The following is a 27,030-nucleotide window of genomic DNA, read 5'->3' on the forward strand; positions in this document are numbered from 1 at the left end:
TAAAACTGTTACGGTTTAAACTTCCAGCAGGACACATACAACAGTGTACTGACCTTTTCTCTTCACAAGCACAGGTGAGGGGTGCTAAACTATGTTTGTGCTAAAAATGAGGCACATTATTAACAAGCCTATATTAATCCAAATTCTTGAGAAAATCTGTATTCGAGAGTTAGGAGATATTATATTATTGTCTATGAATGTTCTTTATAATCTCAGCTATAGCAAAAGTAAAAGTCACAGCACGTCCTATAAATACTGTAACATACTGGATGTTGTCTAATACCATTAGATGAGTTTTACTCAGTGATGACCACACTGTGGTAGTCCAATCGCAACCAAACAGGTTGTCCAAAAATAGGCCACCAGAAAGCCAGCTACTGAAGCACTGGCAATCAGTGAAAATGTGGAAGCTGGGGTGTCAACACATGGCATAGTACATTGAGTCTACCAGAACGTAATCCATACTTTCCATTAGTTCTCTCCATCAGTAATTAAGGAGGTGGATTCAAGAGATGCCCAATATTGTCAATACAATGGAACACACACAGAAGAGCACAATAAAACCAAATTCATCATAATTAATTTAACATAGAAACAGACATGGACATACAACACTACAATCAGATCAAAACAGTGGACAAAACTTTCTAATTATTATACAATGAAATCTTATGAAGTACCCACAAGACTTGAGTGCAGAATCTTGATTATACTAAATTTCAGTGTTGAATAATTTTTAATTTATGGTCATTCTTTTAAAGGCAGATCAACTTCTGAATCAACCGAGTAGTCAACAAATAAGGCAGAGAATAATGGAGAGCGATAAGAGCAAGGCTTCTGAAGTACATAATATGGAGTCACCACAGGAAGATAAATTAACGTAGATCAATAGGAAAAGTTCCAGTGGGCTGCAAGAGTTCCAGTATCTAGCTCTCCTCAGATTTTGTGTGATTTTCCTGATGTTTAAGGAAACGAGATCTCCGCGTAAAACTTTTCCCACAGTCAGAACACGAAAACGGCTTCACGCCTGTGTGCATGGACTGATGTTTAATGAGATTGGATTTCCGAGTGAAAAATTTGCCACAAGCAAGGCAGGAAAAGGGCTTCTGTCCTGTGTGCATTATCTGATGATTAAGGAGGACAGACTTCTGTGTGAATGATTTTCCGCATTGATTGCAGGGAAAAGGCTTCTCTCCTTTATGAATTCTCTGGTGTATGACAACATCAGATTTCTGTGAGAAACACTTCCCGCATTCTGAGCAAGAAAACGGTTTCTCCCCGGTGTGGATCCTTTCGTGTCGAACTAGATCAGATTTAAATTTGAAGAATTTGTCACAATCGGGACACGAAAAAGGCTTCTCACTGTTGTGAATGAGCTGATGTTCTTCAAGATCAGCCTTTTCCGAAAAGAACTCGCCACAATCAAAACATGGGAATGGATTCTCACTGAAGTGGCTGCGCTGATGCTCCAGAAGAACAGACTTCCTTGTAAAGCATTTCCCACAATCGGGACAGGAAAATGGACGCTCTTCTGTGTGAACCTTTTGATGCTTGATGAGAATCGATTTCTGGGTAAAGCAGCGACCACATTCAGAGCATGAAAATGGCTTTTCACCGTTATGAATTCTCTGGTGTTGGATCAGAACAGATTTCTGTGAAAAAGATTTTCCACAGTCAATGCATGGAAATGGCCGTTCTCCAGTATGGATTCTTTGGTGCCGAACCACATCTGACTTGTGGGTGAAGCACTTCCCACATACGGAACACGGGAAAGGTTTCTCGCCTGTGTGTATCTTTTGATGTCGCATGAGATTTATTCTTTGGCTAAAACACTTGCCACATTCAATGCATGGAAAGAAAGTATCTATGGCATCATCCGACTTTAGCGTATCTGGACACACATCTTCATAGTTGGAGTAATCATGCGGGCTACTGGAGTATTCGCCCTCATTTTCTTTCATTTTAAAGTCTGAGGCCTTATCACTACTTTCCCCATCTGTCAAAATAATGAAATAAAATAACATAGTAAGATGAACATCATTAAAAAAATGTGAAGTACCTAAACATTTTATTATCCCGACTAGAATTGTGAAAACACAACTGGTTCTGACATCAGAAGGTATCTATGGCCTCATTGGGGCAACCCCCAAAACCTCCCATGGTAGTTTCCAATACTCTCTCTAGTTTTAATGTTCACCCCCACACCTGTCAAAGCAACACTCCAATTTTTATTCTACAATGTTTTTATTTTTTAGACCAGCGACAGAATAAATATATTTTATATATATTTATTCATTTATTGATCCAAAGGCCACCTCTACAAGTGGCTATGAAACCAGCAAATCATTTTTATATCAACCTCATACATATTCACACAAGGTCAGGGAAAGCTGTGTAGTGAAGTGTTAGTACGGACACTGCAGTTTTTTTTAAGGTTTGAAAATAAAAAGTAGTGTTATCATTCAGAGGTTTGTCCAATAATTTTCTTTATACGTCAATGGTTGATTGAAATATTATGCTGACTCATTTGAATCTACCATTTCATAAAATCAGAGGAAAAAAATAGCATTTGAAGTGTCTGTGTGTGTGGTTCTTAGGGTACTGTCACACAGTGCAATTTTGATCGCTACAACGGCACGATTCGTGACGTTCTAGCGATATCGTTACGATATCGCAGTGTCTGACACGCTACTGTGATCAGGGACCCTGCTGAGAATCGTACGTCGTAGCAGATCGTTTGAAACTTTCTTTCGTCGCTCGATCTCCCGCTGTCATCGCTGGATCGTTGTGTGTGACAGCGATCCAGCGATGCGTTCGCTGGTAACCAGGGTAAACATCGGGTAACTAAGCGCAGGGCCGCGCTTAGTAACCCGATGTTTACCGTGGTTACCAGCGTAAAAGTAAAAAAAAAAAAACCGTACATGCTCACCATCTGATGTCCGTCAGGTCCCTTGCCGTCCACTTCCTGCTCTGACTGACTGCCGGACGGAAAGTGAGAGCAGATCACAGCGGTGACGTCACCGCTGCGCTCTGCTCTCACTGTACGGCCGGATCTCAGTCAGAGCAGGAAGCGGACGGCAAGGGACCTGACGGACATCAGATGGTGAGCATGTACGGTTTTTTTTTTTTTTTTACTTTTACGCTGGTAACCACGGTAAACATCGGGTTACTAAGCGCGGCCCTGCGCTTAGTAACCCGATGTTTACCCTGGTTACCCGGGGACTTCGGCATCGCTCCAGCGCCGTGATTGCAACGTGTGACCGCAGTCTACGACGCTGGAGCGATAATCATACGACGCTGCGACGTCACGAATCGTGCCGTCGTAGCGATCAAAATTGCACTGTGTGACAGTACCCTTAGGAGCAACAAGACAGGATGTTGACTTGCAGAGAAACTGCTGAAGACGTTGACAACAAGTTTAACCCCTTAACCCCCAAGGGTGGTTTGTATGTTAATGACCGAGCCAATTTTTACAATTCTGACTACTGTCCCTTTATGAGGTAATAACTCGAACGCTTCCATGGATCCCGGTGCTTTTGACATTGTTTTCTCATGACATATTTACTTCATGTTACCGGTAAAATTTCCTCAATATTACTTGCATCTATTTGTGAAAAAAAAACGGAAATTTGGCAAAAATTTTGAAAATTTCACAATTTTCCAACTTTTAATTTTCATGCCCTTAAAATCACAGAGATATGTCACACAAAATACTTAATAAGTAACATTTCCCACATGTCTACTTTACATCAGCACAATTTTGGAACCAATTTTTTTTTTTGGTTAGGAAGTTATAAAGGGTATGTGCACGTCAGGATTTCTTGCAGAAATTTTCCTGACAAAAAAACAGACTTTTCTGCCAGAAATCCGCATGTGTTTTTTTTCGCGTTTTTGACGCGTTTTTCTCTGTGTTTTTTCCCAATGCATAGAACAGCGGGAAAAACGTAGAAAATCCGCAAAATTAATGAACATGCTGCTTTTTTTACCGCAATGCGTTTTTTTTTCGCGGAAAAAAAATGCACCATGTGCACAAAACATGCAGAATGCATTTTAAATTATAGGATGCATAATGTATGCGTTTTTAAAGCGTTTTTATCGTGAAAAAACCTGAACGTGTGCACATACCCTAAGGGTTAGAAGTTGACCAGCGATTTCTCATTTTCACAACACCATTTTTAGAGACCACATCACCTTTGAAGTCAGTTTGAGGGGCCTATATGATAGAAAATACCCAAAAGTGAGACCATTCTAAAAACTGCATCCGTCAATGTGCTCAAAACCACATTCAAGAAGTTTATTAACCCTTCAGGTGCTTCACAGGAAAAAAAAAATATGAACATTTAACTTTTTTTCCACAAAAAAAAATTACTTCAGATCCAATTTGTTTTATTTTACCAAGGGTAACAGGAGAAATGGGACCCAAAAAGTTGTTATACAATTTGTCTTGAGTACGCCGATACCCCATATGTGAGGGTAAACCGCTGTTTGGGTGCACGGCAGAGCTCGGAAGGGAAGGAGCGCCATTTTACTTTTTCAACACAGAACTGGCTGGAATTGAGATCGGACGCGATGTCACTTTTGGAGAGCCCCTGATGTGCCTATACAGTGGAAACCCCCGAACTCTAACTCCAACCCTAACCTAACCCGAACAAACCCCTAACTGTAATCCCAACCCTAACCACACCCCTACACAACCCTAACCACACTCCTAACCCTATTCCCAACCCTAACCCCAACCCCAACCATAATCCAAACCCTAACCCTAACTTTAGCCCCAACCCTAATGGGAAAATGGAAATAAATATTTTTCTTCCCTAACTAAGGAGGTGATAAAGGGGGGTTTGATTTACTATTATAGCGGGTTTTTGTTTGGCAGCTGTCACACACTAAAAGACGCTTTTTATTGCAAAAAATTGTTTTTCCATCATCACATTTTGAGAGCTATAACACAGGTCAACAAAAAAAAAATTTTTTTCTGGTGTCCAAAATATTTTAATGAATTTGGGGTATTTTTGGGGTGCTGATTCTGAATATGCTATCAGTTTTGCCAGATTGGCTCAAGTTGACATTTTTGGTATCTTATTTATAGCACTTGTTGGTAAATGCGACGCATCATCTCATTAATTTCTTTGGATTAGTACTTGAACTGAGCAGTTCTCAATATAGTTTTGTGTTAATTAGTGTTCTAAAAGTTTGTTCATAGCTTGATTTTTGCACTAACTTTATGTTGTTGTCTGTTTTCCAGTGAAAAGCATGAACTCATCAAGAAGAAGTTGTCTTAACGATCCAGACTCATTCTGTTACATTTGTGGTGAATACACACTGCCAAAACATAGAAGAAACATAACAGACTTCGTAAAAAAAGTGTATTTTGCCTATTTTGGGGTTATGCTTGGGGACCAAGACAAGTTTTGGGCACCACACATAGTGTGCAAAGCATGTATCGAATTATTACGAAAATGGAGCAAAGGACAAAGAAAAAGCTTCAAATTTGGTGTTCCAATGGTGTGGAGAGAGCCAAAAAATCATCATGATGACTGTTATTTCTGTGCAGTGCAAGTGCAAGGATTCAATAAGCATAAGAAACGAAAATGGGAGTAACATGGAATCTGCAAGAAGGCCTGTCCCTCATTGTGAAGATGTGCCTGTACCTGTGTTTACCATAAATAACAGTCATCATGATGATTTTTTGGCTCTCTCCACACCATTGGAACACCAAATTTGAAGCTTTTTCTTTGTCCTTTGCTCCATTTTCGTAATAATTCGATACATGCTTTGCACACTATGTGTGGTGCCCAAAACTTGTCTTGGTCCCCAAGCATAACCCCAAAATAGGCAAAATACACTTTTTTTTACGAAGTCTGTTATGTTTCTTCTATGTTTTGGCAGTGTGTATTCACCACAAATGTAACAGAATGAGTCTGGATCGTTAAGACAACTTCTTGATGAGTTCATGCTTTTCACTGGAAAACAGACAACAACATAAAGTTAGTGCAAAAATCAAGCTATGAACAAACTTTTAGAACACTAATTAACACAAAACTATATTGAGAACTGCTCAGTTCAAGTACTAATCCAAAGAAATTAATGAGATGATGCGTCGCATTTACCAACAAGTGCTATAAATAAGATACCAAAAATCTCAAAAACTTGAGCCAATCTGGTAAAACTGATAGCATATTCAGAATCAGCACCCCAAAAATACCCTAAATTCGATGAAATATCTTTGGCACCAAAAATGCTGTTGACCAGTGTAATGTTTCCCAATTTTTTTTGCCCACAGTCATGTGAGGTCTTGATTTTTGAGAGACGAGTTGACGTTTTTATTGGTTACATTTTCGGGCACATGACATTTTATGATCGTGTTTTATTACGATTTTTGGGAGGCAGAATGACCAAAACCAGCAATTCATGAATTTCTTTTGGGTGGGGCATTTATACTGTTCCACTTGTAGTAAAAATGATAAAGCAGTTTTATTCTTTGGGTCAATACAATTACAGCGATACCTCATTTCTACCTTTTATATGTATTGGCGATTTTATACAATAAAAACTATTTTATATAAAAAAATTATTTTTGCATCGCTTTATTCTGAGGGCTATAACTTTTTTATTTTTTCGCTGATGACGCTGTATGGCGGCTCGTTTTTTGCGGGACAAGATGACATTTTCAGCAGTATCATGTTTATTTATATCCGTCTTTTTGATGGTGTGTTATTCCACTTTTTGTTTGGTGGTATGATGATAAAGCATTGGTTTTTTTTGTTTTTTTTATTTTGACAGTGTTCACTGAAGGGGTTAACTAGTGGGACCATTTTATAGGTCAGGTCGTTACCTAAATATGTGTACTTTTGTTATTTTTTTTATTTGCATAAAAGAAATGTATGTATTGGAATAATATTTCTTTATTTAGGAATATATATATATAGCTGTGATAATCAGCTGACACCCAGCCGTAATCGGCCGCGCTCCCCCCGAGAGCACAGCTGATCGCGTATGACGTACTATCCCGTCCATGGGAATTAAGTCCCAGGTCACATGGACGGGATAGTACGTCCGATGGCAGAAAGGGGTTGAAAACCCCTCTCTTTGTGTAGGAGATACAACATTGTACAGTGACTGGGGCGCTTGTGCATTCTCTTGTCTCTGATGCATCTCTCCCCAATTTGTCTAAACGCCGGCAGATCTGGAGACCCCCCCTAGTTTCTCTCTCCAAAGTAGCGCTCCCAGGAAAGGCATTTCCACGACATGAGAAAGCACTGATTTTTATCAAAACTGCACAAAGCAGCCAAGTGACACGTTGCTGGAATCGGGGTCTCTGTCTACGTAGTGTTGCCATCAGATTAGGTAGCAAAAACCTGGTGACAGATTCCCTTTAAGGCAGAATAAAATACATCAGCGCAGTGATTGGCTGCAGCGCTCTCAACGTGACATCAACAATGCAGCCAAACAATAATCAGAGACAAACTGCTGGATCAAGAGAGGCTAAGTACCGCACAGGTTTGTTTTCTACCATAACCAAGTCTGCAGGCACAATATTGATAGAAGAGGACAACCCGTTTAAAGAAGATCAATATGTGACAGACAATATAGGGATTTTTGTGTACTCACCGTAAAATCCTTTTCTCCGAGCCACTCATTGGGGGACACAGGACCATGGGTGTTATGCTGCTGTCACTAGGAGGCTGACACCAAGTTGAGACAAAAAGTTAGCTCCTCCCCTGCAGTATACACCCTCATGCTGGCTTCCAGAGACCCAGTTCAGTGTAAAAGCAGGAGATTAAAAACAATATATTACATAACATTAGAGTATAACATGTCAGAGAAAGTCAAGAACCAAAAAGGTAACGAGCCATAAGGCTAACAGGGTGGGTGCTGTGTCCCCCAATGAGTGGCTCGGAGAAAAGGATTTTACGGTGAGTACACAAAAATCCCTATTTCTCCTTCGCCACATTGGGGGACACAGGACGTCCCAAAGCAGTCCCTGGGTGGGGAACAATACAACCAAATAACTCTGTGTACCATCTGACTATAAGTGCACAACGGCCGCCTGCAGAATACGCCGCATCCGCGGAAGATTGAGTGTGGACATTGTAGTGCTTTGTGAAAGTATGCAGGCTAGACCATGTTGCGGCCTTGCAAACCTGCTCCACCGTTGCCTGGTGCCGAATGGCCCAGGAAGCACCCACTAACCGAGTAGAGTGTGCTCTAACCCCCGCCGGGAAAGGTCTGCCCCTGACCCGATAAGATTCTTGGATAGCCAATCGGATCCATCTGGCTATCGTGGCCTTAGATGCGGCTGAACCCTTTCTGTGACCCTCCGGGAGGACAAAGAGGGAGTCTGATTTGCAGAAGGGAGCAGTCCTAGAAACGTACTTCCTGAGGGCCCGTACCACGTCCAAGGTGTGAAGGGCCTTTTCGACCCTATGTCTCGGCTGTGGGCAGAAGGAGGGAAGAATGATATCTTCATTAAGGTGGAAGGATGAAACCACCTTAGGGAGAAAAGCCGGAGATGGGCGTAAGACTAATTTGTCCTAAACCAGTGGCAACAGGGTGGAATGGCTTACTTCCCAAAGATTATACACCCAACATATAGACACTAAATCGAAACGTAAACTATTCTTTACCCGTCAATCCTATTTTGAACTGGGGAATCAGGCTAGTACACTTCTAGCCTTTTTAGTACGCCAGCATAATACCTCTAATACAGTACTACAGATTCGGGCACTTGATGGTTCGTTGGTATCCTCTACTGAGATTCTTCGGTGTTTTTGTAATTACTATAAGTCATTGTACAAATCTGGTAGTGATCTTGGTGTCCCTGAATGTATAGATTATTTATCGGACATAGCGTTCCCCTCACTGAGTCCAACCCAGCAAGCTTTTATGGAAGCAGAGTTTACGCTGGAGGAAGTGGAACATGCTATAATAGACATGGCCACCGGGAAGGTCCCTGGACCCGACGGGTTTCCCGCTGAGTTCTATAAAAAAATATCGAAGCCATCTGGCACCACTTTTACTGAAGGTACTCCGGAGTATATGGGAGGGAGAATTTATGCCTGAAACATTTTACGATGCAAATATTATTGTACTTAAGAAGGAGGGAAAGGATCCCTTGGAGTGTGGATCGTATCGCCCCATATCATTGGTGAACGTAGATTATAAAATCTTCACTAAAATCTTGGCCACTAGACTAACTACGATCATACTAGACCTTATACACCCAGATCAAACTGGCTTTATGCCCGGGAAAAGTACCTCCATCAATATTAGGCGGGTCCAATCAGTGATCCAATATAGTTCTCTAGAATTGGAAAATAATTGGGCACTGGCATCACTAGACACAGCCAAAGCGTTTGACTCCCTCGAGTGGCCTTTCCTCTCCGCATGTCTACAGAAATACGGTTTTGGGGACAAATTTATTAGAGGGATAGATACATTATATAGGAATCCTAGGGCACGGGTAATTGTAAATAACTCTCTCTCTGATTCTTTTACCTTGCACAGGGGAACCCGTCTCTCTTTGCCCTCGCGATAGAAGCTTTAGCAATACGCATAAGATCCTCCACAGATATTAAAGGAATAAATATTGCAGATCGTGTGGACACCATCGGTCTTTATGCCGATGACATGATCATATTTATGGATAAAATAGAAGAAACACTACCACTAGTAATATCGACCATTGATAAATTTAGTAAATTCTCCGGTCTTTATATAAATTGGGACAAGTCTGCCCTGATGCCTCTATCTCATGCTCCGATGCCTTGTCTCGAAAATCTCTCGTCACTACCTGTAGTTTCCAATTTCAAATATTTAGGTATCCATATGTCTCAATATAGTCGGCTGGACCTACAACTTAACATCTATCCACTATTAGATCTGGTCAAATCTAAATTTATAACCTGGAGCAAACTCCCTCTCTCCGTTGCAGGCCGCATTAATCTAATTAAAATGATACTGCTCCCCAAACTTAATTATTGTCTCCAACATAATGCTGTGCCAATACCCAAGTCTTTCTTTGCAAATTTAAACTCCCTAACCACATCCTTTATATGGGGGAAGACCAGACCCAAACTTAAACTATCTACTCTGCAGAGACCGAAAAAGGGGGGTGGGGCGGAACTACCGGATTTTTATCTGTACTATCTTGCCGGGCAGGCTAAAGGTACCTTCACACTGAACAACGATAACGATAGCGATCCGTGACGTTGCAGTGTTCTGGATAGCTATATCGTTGTGTTTGACACACAGCAGCAATCAGGATCCTGCTGTGATATCGTTGGTCGAGCTAGAAGGCCAGCACCTTATTTCGTCGCTGGATCATCCGCTGACATCGCTGGATCGGTGTGTGTGACACCGATCCCGCGATGTCTTCACTGGTAACCAGGGTAAACATCGGGTTACTAAGCGCAGGACCATTGTTAAGTAAAAAAAAAAAACACTACATACTTACATTCCTGTCGCGTCCCTCAGCGTCAGCTTCCCTGCGTCCCCCAGTGTCAGCGCCGGCCGGCAAGCAGAGCATAGCGGTGACGTCACCGCACTGCTTTCCGGCCAGCGCTTACACAGTGCAGGGAAGCTGAAGGCGAGGGACGCGACAGGAATGTAAGTATGTAGTGTGTTTTTTTTTTACTTTTACAATGGTAACCAGGGTAAACATCGGGTTACTAAGCGCGGCCCTGCGCTTAGTAACCCGATGTTTACCCTGGTTACCCGGGGACTTCGGGATCGTTGGTCGCTGGAGAGCTGTCTGTGTGACAGCTCTTCAGGCAGATGGATGCCTAATAACTCTCTACCTAATTCAGAGAGTCATCTAATCCATTCTGCCCGGATTGATTGTCCATTGGGATTTTTGGAAATAGAGAAAGTCAGTGCTCCCCGTTTGCTTCCTTTACTTCGACTGGCGAGATTAATATGGAGACAAATCAAAAAAAGTTATTAAATTTGCAGATACAGTGCCTACAAGTAGTATTCAACCCCCTGCAGATTTAGCAGGTTTACACATTTGGAATTAACTTGGCATTGTGACATTTGGACTGTAGATCAGCCTGGAAGTGTGAAATGCACTGCAGCAAAAAAGAATGTTATTTCTTTGTTTATTTTTTTTTTAAATTGTGAAAAGTTTTTTCAGAGGGTCATTTATTATTCAACCCCTCAACCCCCCAGAATTCTGTTTGGTTCCCCTAAAGTATTAAGAAGTAGTTCAGGCACAAAGAACAATGAGCTTCACATGTTTGGATTAATTATCTCTTTTTCCAGCCTTTTCTGACTATTTAAGACCCTCCCCAAACTTGTGAACAGCACTCATACATGGTCAACATGGGAAAGACAAAGGAGCATTCCAAGGCCATCAGAGACAAGATCGTGGAGGGTCACAAGGCTGGCAAGGGGTACAAAACCCTTTCCAAGGAGTTGGGCCTACCTGTCTCCACTGTTGGGAGCATCATCCGGAAATGGAAGGCTTATGGAACTACTGTCAGCCTTCCATGGCCTGGACAGCCTTTGAAAGTTTCCTCCCGTGCCGAGGCCAGGCTTGTCCGAAGAGTCAAGGCTAACCCAAGGACAACAAGGAAGGAGCTCCGGGAAGATCTCATGGCAGTGGGGACATTGGTTTCAGTCAATACCATAAGTAACGTACTCCACCGCAATGGTCTCCGTTCCAGACGAGCCCGTAAGGTACCTTTACTTTCAAAGCGTCATGTCAAGGCTCGTCTACAGTTTGCTCATGATCACTTGGAGGACTCGGAGACTGACTGGTTCAAGGTTCTCTGGTCTGATGAGACCAAGATCGAGATCTTTGGTGCCAACCACACACGTGACGTTTGGAGACTGGATGGCACTGCATACGACCCCAAAAATACCATCCCTACAGTCAAGCATGGTGGTGGCAGCATCATGCTGTGGGGCTGTTTCTCAGCCAAGGGGCCTGGCCATCTGGTCCGCATCCATGGGAAGATGGATAGCACGGCCTACCTGGAGATTTTGGCCAAGAACCTCCGCTCCTCCATCAAGGATCTTAAGATGGGTCGTCATTTCATCTTCCAACAAGACAACGACCCAAAGCACACAGCCAAGAAAACCAAGGCCTGGTTCAAGAGGCAAAAAATCAAGGTGTTGCAGTGGCCTAGTCAGTCTCCTGACCTTAACCCAATTGAAAACTTGTGGAAGGAGCTCAAGATTAAAGTCCACATGAGACACCCAAAGAACCTAGATAACTTGGAGAAGATCTGCATGGAGGAGTGGGCCAAGATAACTCCAGAGACCTGTGCCGGCCTGATCAGGTCTTATAAAAGACAATTATTAGCTGTAATTGCAAACAAAGGTTATTCCACAAAATATTAAACCTAGGAGTTGAAGAATAATTGACCCACACTTTTATGTTTAAAATTTATAAAAATTTAACTGAGCAACAAAACTTTTTGGTTTGTAAGATTTATGCATCTGTTAATAAATCCTGCTCTTGTTTGAAGTTTGAAGGCTCTAACTTATTTGCATCTTATTAAACCTGCTAAATCTGCAGGGGGTTGAATACTACTTGTAGGCACTGTATAATAGCCGAAATGCCACTATGGCATAATAGTTATTTCCCAGAATTGCTGAATCACCCATCTACTGAGTTCTGGATCTCATGTGGTGTTCTTTCGGTGGGCAATATACACGACCAGGGGGGTTTTGTATCCTTCGAACAATTACGGGATACCTACAATATCCCAAGATCTCAATTCTTCCGTTATTTACAGCTTAGGTCAGCTTTCCAATCGCATATGCGAAATGTGGGTGCAGGTCGAGCGATCTCATCTCTACCTCTGATAGGCATTCTCAAATCACAGGGTCCTCAGGGACTCATTTCCTCTTTATATACGTACCTATTATCCATGGGAGATGGGTCTACTATTACCTCTCTCAAAAGGAAGTGGGAGGGACTTCTTCCTGATACACTGGGAGAGGAGTGGGAAGATATTCTAGAGTCTCCAACTAAAGTCTCTCCTTCAGTTAATAACAGGATGACCCAGCTATATATTATATATCAGACTTATTTGACCCCAACACGACTCTTTAAAATGGGTCGCCTCCATTCGTCAGATTGCTTACGATGTCACACACGTGATGCAGATTTTATCCATATGATTTGGAGGTGCCCGGTAATATTTCACTATTGGAAAGAGGTCACGACATTATTAACATCTTTATTGTCAATCCCTGTCCCACTTGAGCCATTGACCTGCTTATTAGGGGTGTGGGATACAGAGGCCTGGGATCACCATACTGGGATCTTTCTTCGAGAGACGCTCTTCTTAGCACGGAGGTACTGGCGTTAAGGTGGATGGGTGGTTCCTCCCCGTCTCTCAGAACTTGGATTGACTTTGTGAACTTGGTCATCCCATTTGAAAGAACACTGTACCAAAATAGAGGATGCCCAGGTATATTCGAAAAAATCTGGGGTAGATGGAACTCCTTATCATACTCTGTAGTCCACGCTGATTAGATACATGCACAGGAAGACGGGCTTGTGGTTTTGGGACATCACTTGTGGAGTAGGATTTAAATCTGTTTTTCCTTTTGGCGACTTACTATTAACGGTTAAAGTTGTATAGTAGGCATTTTATAGATACTAGTGATTCAACATTCACAGTTTATTACCCCTGTAAAATTTGGATATGATGATATTCTGTAATTATTTATATCCGGTGGTATAATTGATAATGATAAATGCAAATGTGTGCATTGTTTGTTTATTCTGGAATTAATAAAAAAAAAAAAAAAAGACTACTTTGTCCTGGTGGAAGGAAAGGAAAGGCGCCCGGCAGGATAGTGCGGCCAACTCCGAGACGCGCCTGATAGATGTTACTGCCACAAGGAAGGCAACCTTCCAGGAGAGGATGGTCAGCGGGACGTCCTGCAGAGGTTCAAATGGAGATTCCTGAAGGACGCTCAGGACCAAATTGAGATCCCAGGTCTCTAACGGCATTCTGTAGGGGGGTACCACGTGGGAGACCCCTTGAATAAAGGTCCTGACTTGCAAATTAGCAGCAATCTTACGCTGGAACAACACCGATAACGCTGAGATCTGACCCTTGAGGGAACTGAGTGCCAGGCCGGAATCCAAGCCGGACTGGTGAAATTCCAGAATGGAAGGAATGGAGAAAACGAGAGGGGGCGACTGCGGAGCCTGCACCATGAGAAGGCGGCTTTCCAGGTGCGGTGATAGATGCGAGCGTTAGACGTCTTGCGAGCGCTGATCATGGTGGCGATGACCTGCTGGGAGAAACCTGCTTGAGTTAGGATCCAGGTTTCAACAGCCAAGCCGTTAAACGTAGGGCCCCTGAGCTCTGGTGGTAGATCGGTCCTTGGCGCAGCAGATCTGAGCAGTCTGGTAACCGCCAGGGGACGTCAGATACGAGATGAACGAGTTCCGCATACCATGCGCGACGTGGCCAATCCGGGGTGATGAGGATCACCAAAACCCCCTCCATCTTGATTTTTCGGATCACTTTCGGCAACAGAGGAAGTGGAGGGAACACGTACGGGAATTGGAACCGGTGCCATGGGGATATCAGTGCATCCACCCTGACGGCCCGGGGATCCCGAGAACGTGCTATGAAGTTGGGGACCTTGGCGTTCAGTCTGGACGCCATCAGGTCCACGTCCGGAGTTCCCCAGCGAAGGCAGATTTGATGAAAAACCTCTGGATGGAGTTCCCCACTCTCCCGAGGCAAGACCCTGACGGCTGAGAAAGTCCGACGCCTAGTTCTCGACGCCCGGAATGTGCACTGCGGAAATGGTGGAGTGGTTGGCCTCGGCCCAACGGAGAATGTGGGAGACCTCCTGCATCGCCGCCCTGCTGCGGGTACCCCCCTGATGGTTTGTGTACGCCACCGCTGTGACGTTGTCGGACTGAATTCCCCTGCCCCTGGGCAGTGTGGTGGCGAAGCACCGCTCCCCAACTGAGGAGACTGGCGTCGGTGGTCACCACCAGCCAATAGATCGGGAGAAAAGACCTCCCCTGGTTGAGAGATGATTCCAAAGTCCACCATTTGAGCGCTTGCCTGGTCCGCGGGGGCAGAGGACATGGCCGGTCGAGGGTTAAGGGACTCCTGTCCCAATTGTCCAGTAGAGCTTGTTGTAAGGGACGGAGATGCAGTTGGGTGAACGGAATCGCTTCCATTGCGGCCACCATCTTCCCCATGATCTTCATGGCAAACCGAATGGACTGCGGACAAGGGCGACACAGCGTCCGGGCTCCCTGCTGAAGCGCTTGGGCCTTGGACCGCGGAAGTAAGACCAGCCCCTTGGACGTGTCCAGGATCATGCCTGGGAAAGAGATCCTTCGAGCTGGAACAGGGGAGGACTTGTCCAAGTTGATTAACCAGCCCAGGCGCGAAAGGGAATCCAACGTAATGCAGACACTTGCTTCGCAGGCATGATAAGATGGACCTTTGATCAGAAGGTCATCTAAGTATGGCAATACGACCACTCCCCGGGAGTGCAGAATGGCCATGACAGCCGCCATGACCTTCGTGAATACCCTGGGCGCTGTGGCAAGACCGAAGGGTAAGGCCGTGAATTGAAAATGGTCCTCTAGGATGGCGAAGCGGAGGAACCTTTGATGTGGCGGAAAGATTGGGATATGAAGATAAGCATCTTTGATGTCTATTGATGCTAGGAACTCGCCTCTCTCCATCAAGGATATGACCGACCGGAGGGATTCCATCCTGAAGTGCCGTACCATTACGTACTTGTTTAGGATAGTCAAGTCCAAAATGGGGCGCACCGTCCCGTCCTTTTTTGGCGCGACGAAGAGGTTTGAGTCAAAACCTCTGAATCTCTCGTGTTCCGGAACCGGAATGATGACCCCGTTTTGGCAGTGGGATTCGATGGCGCAGTGAAGAGCGCGAGACTGAGCTCCCGAACTTGGGAGATGAGAGGGAAAAAACCGAGCTGGAGGGGACGTGGAGAATTCTATTTTGTAACCAGAAGACACCAGGTCTCTGACCCATTCGTCGTGGATGACGGAAAGCCAGACGTGTCGAAAAAGAAGCAGGCGTCCGCCTACCTCGGTGGTGTCGACTGGAATTCTCCCCGAGTCATTGTGAAGGAAATCTCGAAGGCCTAGAACCTCTGGTTCTGGGTTGTCTAGGTTTTCCTCGCCAGGACTGATTCGGTCTGTAAGAAGGCCGAGAGTCTCTGTCTGTGCGTGTAGATCGTTCTGATCTGGACGATGCTGTGGAGTTGGACCAGAAAGGGCCACCGCGAAAGGGGCGAAAACGAAAATGCTGTTGGCGCTGAAAAGCAGCTTTTGGCCTGTGTTGAGGGAGGAACTTGCTTTTTCCTCCTGTAGCATCGGAAATAAGTTGGTCCAATTTTTCCCCAAACAGGCGTCCGCCCTGAAAGGGAAGGGAAATCAGCCAGTCGGAGGCTGACAGCTGAGTTGAGCCGCAGTGCACACGTTGCCGGCGTCTGACGTCATTGTCAGCCGCCGGCGAGTGGGTGCTTCACCTGTGTGGAGGGAGTGAGCTTTGCCCGGCGCAGGAGCACGGCCAGGTAAGAACTCGTGTTTTTTTTTTCTTTTTTTGAGAACGGCGATCCAGGGGGCCCCGGGGCAGAGATGCCGGACATGCTGGGGCAGAGATGCCGGACACGCTGGGGCAGAATGGAGATACATGGCATGACTGGAGACACTGGGGGCATGACTGGAGACAGATGGGGCAGAATGGAGACAGAGGGTGCATGATTGGAGACATGGGGGAATTTTTGGAGCCATAGGGGGCAGAATGGAGATACGGGCATGATTGAAGACACGGGGCAGGATGAAAGACATGGGGGCATGATTTGAAACAGATGGAGCAGGGTTGGAGACAGATCGTGCAGGATCATGGGACAGGATGGATACGATGGAGACAGATGGGGCAGGATGGGGAGATCATATGGGGCAGGATGGATACTCTGTCATGAGGGCAGGATGGGTGAACATATGGCTGAAGCCAGGAATGAGACACACGGGGCCAGGGTGGGGGATATTATTATTACCATAGGGGCTAATTAAGGGATATTATTACTGCAGTGAAGTATTTATTTTATTTTTTGAGGACACTGTTTTAAATGGGGGGGCGGTCCTGTTACTGTATAGAGTGACACTATGTCGCCTTTTTTTCTTCATGTGGTGTAATGTAGAAGTTGGAAAAAATTAAGTAATGTGTTCTGCAAGCAGAGCTCGAGATAACTGTTATTTCCTGCAGAGACAAGTCCTGGCTGGATGAAGTGATGGCGGTCTGTGCTGGATGAAAGATGAAGGACTTCACCTAGAGACGTCACTGGTGAGTCAGTATGTTACCTATACACTGACACTATACACTGTATACTATATACAGAGCTCCTGTGTATAATGTCACCAGTGATCACTGTATAACCTCTACACAGACACTGCATACTAAGTACACATCTCCTGTGTATAATGGCACTGGTGGTGATATTAGTATTGTGGGTTTTTTTTATTACTGATCAGTGTTGTATTCAGTCACTATGTGGTGCTAATATGTGGTCTGGTCATGGTGCGGTGGTATTTGTTCCTTGTATGTGATATTATTCGGTCACTGGTAATATGTGGTCTGGTCATGGTGTTGTATTTGTTCCTTGTATGTGATATTATTGGTCATTTTAAAAATTGAAAAATAATTAAAAATATACCTAAATTGTATTGCATATTTTAACAAATATTTAATAGGTTACAGCAGAGTAGTGCCCGGCCAAAAGTGTCTACCGTGTTATGGTGGTGGCTTAAAAAATCTTTTGGCCAAAACAAAAGCTGCTAGCTATATGTGTAATCTGGTGATGGGAACTGTTAATGTGTGATAGGTGAGAAGTAGAGTTTTTCCAAGAGAGAGCGGTGGGACTGTGGACAGTTCGAGGGGTGGAGGCGGGGCTGGGGTGGAGCCTGGGCGGAGTCTCAAGGGGGCCCCGAAAATTTTGCCAGTATGGGGCCCCGAAATTTCTAGTGGCAGCCCTGGAAGCGTACATCACATAATCTGAAGCCATAGCAATTTGTTTCAGACGGAAGAGCCTGGTCCTGAATGGATTTTGCAAGGGCATCTGCCCAGAAAACCATTGCTTTGGCGACCCATGCAGCAGCGAAGGAAGGAGATAAGGAGGAACCTGAAGCTTCATACACTGAGCGCGCCAGAGAATCTAACTGGCGTTCTGTGGGATTTTTGATTGAAGCCCCGTCAGGTACTGATAACAGCGTTTTGGTAGCCAAACGCGATACTGGAGGATCTACCAGCGGTGGTTCCGTCCAATCCTTGACTAGATCTGCGGAAAAGGGATACTTTGATTCCAGGACCTTTTTCCCCGTAAAGCGTTTATCCGGTCGCTCCCTGTGCCGGCAAACTATCTCTAGGAAATCTGGATGGGAGGTGAACACCTTATGGGATCGCCTGGTTCTTGTGAAGGAAACTGCGTGATCCGGAGCTGAATTAGGGTCATCATTCACCTTTAGCGCATGATTGACAGCCTCAATGAGGGAGTCAACAGTTGATCGGAACTCTGGAGAATCCGGGTCCATGGACGCCTCAGATTCATACCGAGTCATGATCGCTTCGAGCCCCTGGGGAGGGTGAGCGAGAAGTGGAGCTACTCGAGACTGAATGGCGTGGTGAATGTTCAGGAGAGGTAGTGCGGATCCGTTTTTTGGATGTCCGAACCTCCTTCGGGTGAGAGCGGCCCCTGCTGGCCAATGATTCCCCTGTTATAGAGGGGTCTCTTAACCCAGGAAAACGAACACCCCGCTCCCCAGAGGGGTCATGAAGGGATTCAATCGCTTTGGCTAGCGAAGCCATGGATTGTGACAGTGACATGGCCCACTCAGGGAGGCTAGGAACACTGGGGTCGGTAGCGGCGGAGGGCTCTTGGGCACATTGGGCATCACAGGCAGGGCAGAGGGGGGAGCTTTGAGGCCGAGGGACAGGAGCCTGGCTGGTGGTACATGCAGAGAAATAGGTTGTATGTACCTTAGTGAACTTTTTACCCCTTGACTGGGACATGCTGTACCCCAATGTAATGAAAAGCTGCTAGTGGAAGCTGAGGGGTAGCGCTGCAGGGAAGCAGTTAGTGCCGTCTCCTTACCCGGTCCTGTGCCCCGCAATTGGATAGGTGGCGCTGAGTGGGAAAAAACCTCCGTGGAGAAAGGGAAGCCGGCCGGCGATGCGTGCTGCAGAAGGAAGATGGCTGCCGAGAGTCTGTGGGTAGTCTCGCAGGGAGCGAGAAGCGCCAGAAGTGTGGGCGGAGCCGCAGAAATGATGCGTGAGGTGGGCGGAGCTTACCGGAGCGCGGCCTACACAAGGCCAAAGCCGGGGACTAAATTTCTGGCCTCGGCCGGCGCGCACCCGCGGACCGCAGGGGAAAGAATCGCGGCGCTAAGGGGAGAATCCTGCCGCTATGGAGCCCTCCAAAAACATGTGACCACTAGAAAAAAAAACGACCCCTGGTGCACTTACCCCAAAATGAAGGTGCCCGGGGTAAATAGGACGGTGCAGGGTTGGGGAGCCTCCATCCACCATCCCCATGAAAGGGGGGTGGAGAGGAACCGTCCGCCTCCTTCCATCATCCGCTTTTTCAGTGGTGATGCAGTAGGGGCTGCACGGACGCCACAGTGGAAGAGTGCCTCTGAACAGCCGAGGGTGAGACCTGGTGGGCAGAGCAGATGTCTGGCAAAAAAGGCCTGGCTGCAGAAGAGGATACTGGAGGTAACACACCAGTGCTCGTCTGTAAAGTAGTGGGGAGATCGGTGCCCTTGAAGGGGCCCGTCGCCCAAAAGGTCAGCTCAGGCAGTGGCATCCCACGTCGCAGGAGAGGATACGGAGAGGTAATACTCCCGTGCTCGCCTGTTGTTGTTGTTGTTTCGGGGAGATCGGAGCCTTGAAAGGTTCCGTCGCCCCTTCGTCCAGAAAAGAAGTTTTAAAAATCCAGTGTGCCTCCTGACACTAAGCTTGAACTGGGTCTCTGGAAGCCAGCATGAGGGTGTATACTGCAGGGGAGGAGCTAACTCTTTTTGTCTCAACTTAGTGTCAGCCTCCTAGTGACAGCAGCATAACACCCATGGTCCTGTGTCCCCCAATGTGGCGAAGGAGAAAAGGGTGTGTGTGTGTGTGTGTGTGTGTGTGTGTGTGTGTGTGTGTGTGTGTGTGTGTGTGTGTGTGTGTGTGTGTGTGTGTGTGTGTGTGTATAATGCAGGACTATTAATATAAAAACCATAGCTGAACTGCACCTTTAAACCTTATTTGCAGAACTAATCACCCACAGATCATACGTTTATATGGCAAGAGCAGAATAACATAGGAAAAAGTTGCAATTTTTGCATGAGATATACTTCCTTTTAAAAACGGAAGTATAACAATTTTTGTTTTAACCCCTTTCTGACATTAGACGTACTATCCCGTCGAGGTGGGGTGGGCCCGTATGACCACCGACGGGATAGTACGTCATGCGATCGGTCGCGCTCACGGGGGAGCGCGGCCGAGTGTCAGCTATCGCAGCTGACATCCGGCACTATGTGCCAGGAGCGGTCACGGACCGCCCCCGGCACATTAACCCCGGCACACTGCGATCAAACATGATCGCAGTGTTCCGGCGGTATAGGGAAGCATCGAGTAGGGAGGGGGCTCCCTGCGTGCTTCCCTGAGACCCCCGGAGCAACGCAATGTGATCGTGTTGCTCCGAGGTCTCTTACCTCCTCCTCTCTGCAGCAGGCCCGGATCCAAAATGGCCGCGGGGCTGCATCAGGGTCCTGCAGGGATGTGGCTTCACAGCGCCTGCTCAGAGCAGGTGCCGGGAAGCCTCCAGGAGTGCACGTCAGATCTGCGATCTTACACTATAACATGATGCCCCCCCCCCCCGGGGCAATGTTATGGTGTAAAAAAAAAATAAAAAAATATTCACATGTGTAAAAAAAAAAAATTTTTAAGGCTAGGTTCACATTGCGTTAATGTGTGCACGCTAACGGACAGCGTTGCACGGCGAAAATGTCGCAATTAACGCCGTGCAACGGGTCCGTTAGCGCACTAATTGACAGCAATGTGAAGTTTCCCTGTAGCGCATCGCTAGCGCGTGCCTTTTTCGGCTCGCGCTAGCGATGTGCCGTTCTTCTGTGGCGCGCCTCGGACGCTGCGTGCAGCGTCCGCGGCGCGCCCGAGGTCCGTTCCCTGCTCTCGCAGATCGGGGATCTGCGAGAGCGGGGACGTTAACGCGACCCCTAAAACGGCCCCTAAATAAACATTGCGTTAGCGCAATCCGCTAGCGCTAAACGGATTGCCCTAACGCAATGTGAACCTAGCCTAAAAAATGTGAAATAAAAAAAATAAAAAAAAATATTGTTCTTATAAATACATTTTTGTCTAAAAAAAAAACAAAAAAAAAAAAAACAATAAAAGTACACATATTTAGTATCGCCGCGTCTAACGACCCGACCTATAAAACTGTCCCACTAGTTAACCCCTTCAGTGAACACCGTAAAAAAAAAAAAAAAAAAAAAAAAAAGAGGCAAAAAACAACGCTTTATTATCATACCGCCAAACAAAAAGTGGAAAAACACACGATCAAAAAGACAGATATAAATAACCATGGTACTGCTGAAAACGTCATCTTGTCCCGCAAAAAACGAGCCGCCATACAGCGTCAAAGAATAAAAAAAAAAAAAGTTATAGTCCTCAGAATAAAGCGATGCAAAAATATTTATTTTTTCTATAAAATAGTTTTTATCGTATAAAAGCGCCAAAACATAAAAAAAATGATGTAAATGAGGTATCGCTGTAATCGTACTGACCCAAAGAATAAAACTGCTTTATCCATTTTACCAAACGCGGAACGGTATAAACGCCTCCCCCAAAAGAAATTCATGAATAGCTGGTTTTTGGTCATTCTGCCTCACAAAAATCAGAATAAAAAGCAATCAAAAAATGTCACATGCCCGAAAATGTTATCAATAAAAACGTCAAATCGTCCCGCAAAAAACAAGACCTCACATGACTCTGTGGACCAAAATATGGAAAAATTATAGCTCTCAAAATGTGGTAACGCAAAAAATATTTTTTGCAATAAAAAGCGTCTTTCAGTGTGTGACGGCTGCCAATCATAAAAATCCGCTAAAAAACCCGCTATAAAAGTAAATCAAACCCCCCCTTTATCACCCCCTTAGTTAGGGAAAAATTAAAAAAAATGTATTTATTTCCATTTTCCCATTAGGGCTAGGGTTAGGGTTAGGATTACATTTACGGTTGGGAATAGGGTTGGGATTAGGGGTGTGTCAGGGTTAGGGGTATGGTTAGGGTTATCATTGGGATTAGGGTTAGGGATGTGTTTGGATTAGGGTTTCAGTTATAATTGGGGAGTTTCCACTGTTCAGGCACATCAGGGGCTCTCCAAACGCGACATGGCGTCCGATCTCAATTCCAGCCAATTCTGTGTTGAAAAAGTAAAAAACAGTGCTCCTTCCCTTCCGAGCTCTCCCGTGCGCCCAAACAGGGGTTTACCCCAACATACGGGGTATCAGCGTACTCAGGACACATTGGACAACAACTTTTGGGGTCCAATTTCTCCTGTTACCCTTGGGAAAATACAAAACTGGGGGCTAAAAAATCATTTTTGTGGAAAAAAAAAAAGATTTTTTATTTTCACGGCTCTGCGTTATAAACTGTAGTGAAACACTTGGGGGTTCAAAGTTCTCACAACACATCTAGATAAGTCCTTGGGGGGTCTAGTTTCCAATATGGGGTCACTTGTGGGGGGTTTCTACTGTTTAGGTACATTAGGGGCTCTGCAAACGCAATGTGACGCCTGCAGACCAATCCATTTAAGTCTGCATTGCAAATGACGCTCCTTCCCTTCCGAGCTCTGCCATGCACTCAAACGGTGGTTACCCCCCACATATGGGGTATCAGCGTACTCGGGACAAATTGGACAACAACTTTTCGGGTCTAATTTCAACTGTTACCCTTAGAAAAATACAAAACTGGGGACTAAAAAATAATTTTGGTGGAAAATTTTTTTTTTTATTTTCACGGCTCTGTGTTATAAACTGTAGTGAAACTCTTGGGGGTTCAAACCTCTCACAACACATCTAGATGAGTTCCTTAGGGGGTCTACTTTCCAAAATGGTGTCACTTGTGGGGGGTTTCAATGTTTAGGCACATCAGGGGCTCCCCAAACGCAACATGGCGTCCCATCTCAATTCCAGTCAATTTTGCATTGAAAAGTCAAATGGCGCTCCTTAGTTTCCGAGCTCTGTCATGCGCCCAAACAGTGGTTTACCCCCACAAATGGAGTATCGGCATACTCAGGACAAATTGTACAACAACTTTTGGGGTCCATTTTCTCCTGCTACTCTTGGTAAAATAAAACAAATTGGAGCTGAAGTAAATTATTTGTGAAAAAAAGTTAAATGTTCATTTTTATTTAAACATTCCAAAAATTCCTGTGAAACACCAGAAGGGTTAATAAACTTCTTGAATGTTGTATTGAGCACCTTGAGGGGTGCAGTTTTTAAAATGGTGTCACACTTGGTTATTTTCTATCATATAGACCCCTCAAAATGACTTCAAATGAGATGTGGTCCCTAAAAAAAAATGGTGTTGTAAAAATGAGAAATTGTTGGTCAACTTTTAACCCTTATAACTCCCTAACAAAAAAAAAATTTTGGTTCCAAAATTGTGCTGATGTAAAGTAGACATGTGGGAAATGTTACTTATTAAGTATTTTGTGTGACATATCTCTGTGATTTAATTGCATAAAAATTCAACGTTGGAAAATTGCGAAATTTTCAAAATTTTCGTCAAATTTCCATTTTTTTCCACAAATAAACGCAGGTAATATCAAAGAAATTTTACAACTATCATGAAGTACAATATGTCACGAGAAAATGTCAGAATCACCGGGATCTGTTGAAGAATTCCAGAGTTATAACCTCATAAAGGGACAGTGGTCAGAATTTTAAAAATTGGCCTGGTCATTAACGTGCAAACCACCCTTGGGGGTAAAGGGGTTAAACTAGAACTTAACCATGTTTGTAATCCTTTCATTTTATTGTACACAATTGTGGGGACAGCCATCTAACCTAAGGTGCTGCCACCAATATGATGACATATTTAGGTAGAAAATTACCAGTCAATATTACTCCTGTGTAGGAAGGTTGATGAATGGTTATGTAGGAGGTCTCTTGGTGACTACCAATTATCTGATGTACGTAGGAAGGGAAGTAAACAGAAACGTTCTCCCCCTTAGAAGGTACTCAGTAGAGATGAGCGGATCGATTAGTGGGACTTCGGTCCAGGTCAGTGGTACCTGCTGGCTAGATGGGAGGCTAGCGAATTTCTTACCTTCTGACATCTCTGGCTTTAGATTAGCCAAGGCTGGTGGGACATCACCTGTGCATCACTTTGCACAGATTATCTCACGCCAGCACTGACAAATTAAAAGCTGTGCTGGGGATGCAGGATGGTAAGAGATTTGCGGGGCTCCCACCTGTCTGCCACTGACCTGGACCGGAGTCCAATAATTCAATCTGCTCATCTCTAGTGCTCAGTGACATTTCTTACTCACCCTGGCTGATATCTGTAGAATAATCCTCCGTGTGATGCCCTTCAGTTCGGATGTACCCCTCATCACCCTCTGGATCTTCCACTTTAACAATAACCAAGTCATCAATCTACAACAGAAATATGAAAGCTTACACAAGATTTCATGTAATGACTGCTCGGTCACCGTACTCCAGGGACGTACCATATTGTCGTCATCATCATCATCCTGTGGGAGATCATCATCAGAATCTTCCTCTTCCTGCTGGACTTCTTCACCATCATCGTCCTCCTGCAGGACATCATCATCTTCCTCCTGCTGGACATTGTCACCATCTTCATCTTCCTCCTGCTGGACATCGTCACCATCTTCCTCCTGCTGGACATCGTCACCATCATCATTTTCCTCCTGCTGGACATCATCATCTTCCTCCTGCTGGACATCGTCGTCATCATCCACTGGCCAGTCATCGGAGTATGGGCTCTGATATCTCTCCGGTGTGCTACTCTGAATGGATCCATCTGTAGTAAACACAAAATGAGTGCCTCTGTAAGGAGGAAGACCATGCTGCGGGTACCTGCGTCCCATGTAGCCTGAGTGAAGGAATGGGGGACCGTACAAACCCCATGACCTGGTAAGAGGGGACATGTTAAGAGGCAGGACAGAGAGGAAAGCGCGCAAAGCAGTTTCCTGCCGTCAGGGAGAGTGCGGGGCAGGGAAAAGCGTGCTCTCCGCTCCGAGCAGCAGTGCGGCGACGTACTGCGGCTGAGATCTCCTGAGCGCTCCAGCAGGACAGGGAGTGTGGGAATAAGACTGCGTGCGTGCAGAGAAGCGTGGGTGGGTTACAGGACATTGAAGTGCGTCTTCCTTTGCTGGCCAGCACGCGTCACCCCAGGGTTGGTACAGAGACTTCTGCAGCTTTTCCCACTTTGATTGCGTGGGCTTATGGACTAGTGGCTAGGTGGGTAAAACCGGAGACCGCCCGCTGCCGACAGAAGACGGATCGCTAACCTTGAACCCCATCGGAGGACCTTACACTGGCCGTTGCTGGTACTACTACCCCCATCGGACTGTGGACTAAGGATTAGTGATGAGCGAATATACTCGTTGCTCGGGTTTTCCTGAGCACGCTCGTGTAATCTCCGAGTATTTGTTAGTGTTCGGAGATTAAGTTTTTATCACCTCAGCTGCATGATTTACAGCTATTAGCCAGGCTTAGTACATGTGGGGGTTGCCTGGTTGCTAGGGAATCCCCACATGTACTTATGCTGGCTTACAGATGTAAATCATTCAGCTGCAGAGATGAAACTAAATCTCTGAACACTAACAAATACTTGGAGACCACCCGAGCGTGCTCAGGAAAACCCAAGCAAGGAGTAGATTCGCTCATCACTACTAAGGACCCCACCAGGAGTTACGATAAGTGTTTGAAACTTAGACTGTTGCATTCATTCTGCTTACTTTCATTTAACCCTTGTTGTTCCAATAGCTCTTCGCTACTGCCTATTAACTCCCTGCGAGGAGACTACTTTATCTTTTAGCGTTATATAAGTAACTACTGTTATACTGTACTGCTCTGCAATCCCTGCGTGCCGCAGCTCAGCACCTGCACTGGGACAGGGATCTGAAAGATGGAGCAACTACTTATTGCAATCAGATGGCGGCTCCTTGAGTATGTGATGCTTGATAAGAGGTCTCCTCACCTGGTGATGTGGGGGGAGTCTGGTCCTCCATGACGATGGCTTGGGGCTGACCCTAATGTGTGAGGCGTGAGTCAGCGATCTTGCGCTTGTTGGTTCTCATGGAGGTTCCAGATCCATATGCTCATGGGACCCGTGTACTTTATAACCCTGTGGGTGACAAATAATAAAGAAGCGGCGCCAATAGGACTTCTCATGTCACAATGAGCAGAATACTTTCCAGTCAGAGTGAAGGAGACCCCGAGTCCTGGGGTGGGAGGCGCACGAGGATGACGACCACCCCCATATTAACGTTCGCACAGAAGTGTCACCGCTCACTATACTACAGGGGTGTGTGCAGAGATGAGGGGCGGCAGTTACGTGACTGCCCCCAATAACGGGCATGTATAGAGAAGGGCAGCAGGTGGGCGGCCACGTCACGTGGATTCCCGGCGGTGCACCCCCGTCCCACTCACCGCTCCGTTGCGTTTCCAGACTCCTCCGCCGCAGCGTCCTCATCCCCTACCCGGCCGCCGCACACTGATGAGGTCACAGCCCCTGGGCGGGAGCACGCAATGCATGCCGGGCACTGAAGTTCTGTTTCTCGTCTCTTCAGATCACGTGACTTGTGAAGCGCCGGCGTCTGGGGCGGTTACCCCGGCAACGGCTCCACACTCCAGTCTCCTCAGGTGAGCGCACAGCCAGGAGCCCCGGGATGGCGGTCCGTGACCTCAGTTATGGGCGGGAACTTGTGGCCACAAAGGTTATTTGCTGCAGTAACACTAGC

General features: G+C 45.6%; 1 protein-coding gene across 4 annotated transcripts; it reads right to left on the reverse strand.

Moving 5' to 3' along the window:
- Positions 1-568: 568 nt before the first annotated feature.
- LOC143764913 (uncharacterized) lies at positions 569-27,030 on the reverse strand. 4 transcript variants are annotated; one of them, XM_077251018.1, is made up of 6 exons: positions 26,720-26,869; positions 26,268-26,414; positions 24,986-25,085; positions 24,769-24,952; positions 24,589-24,694; positions 569-1,996 (listed from the first exon to the last, which is right to left on the reverse strand). In XM_077251018.1, the coding sequence occupies exons 2-6, from the start codon at positions 26,296-26,298 to the stop codon at positions 927-929; spliced, it is 1,491 nt and encodes a 496-aa protein (XP_077107133.1). In that variant the 5' UTR covers positions 26,299-26,414; positions 26,720-26,869; the 3' UTR covers positions 569-926. The 4 variants fall into 4 exon arrangements, with proteins under 4 accessions (XP_077107133.1, XP_077107131.1, XP_077107132.1 ...); XM_077251016.1 differs by having other exon boundaries at positions 24,769-25,085; positions 26,720-27,030; XM_077251017.1 differs by lacking the exon at positions 26,268-26,414 and having other exon boundaries at positions 26,720-26,868.

This window comes from Ranitomeya variabilis, chromosome 4 (genome assembly GCF_051348905.1).
Source record: "Ranitomeya variabilis isolate aRanVar5 chromosome 4, aRanVar5.hap1, whole genome shotgun sequence".
NCBI classification, from domain to species: Eukaryota; Metazoa; Chordata; class Amphibia; order Anura; family Dendrobatidae; genus Ranitomeya; species Ranitomeya variabilis.

What these genes read in the sequence shown, in the direction of transcription:
- LOC143764913 (XM_077251015.1), bottom strand. Translation starts at nt 26,762, where the DNA reads ATGAGGACGCTGCGGCGGAGGAGTCTGGAAACGCAACGGAGCG. An exon ending in TCTGGAAACGCAACGGAGCG is followed by an intron (nt 25,086 to 26,719) that starts GTGAGTGGGACG and finishes TGTTTACTACAG; the next exon opens with ATGGATCCATTCAGAGTAGC. An exon ending in TTCTACAGATATCAGCCAGG is followed by an intron (nt 1,997 to 24,588) that starts GTGAGTAAGAAA and finishes TTATTTTGACAG; the next exon opens with ATGGGGAAAGTAGTGATAAG.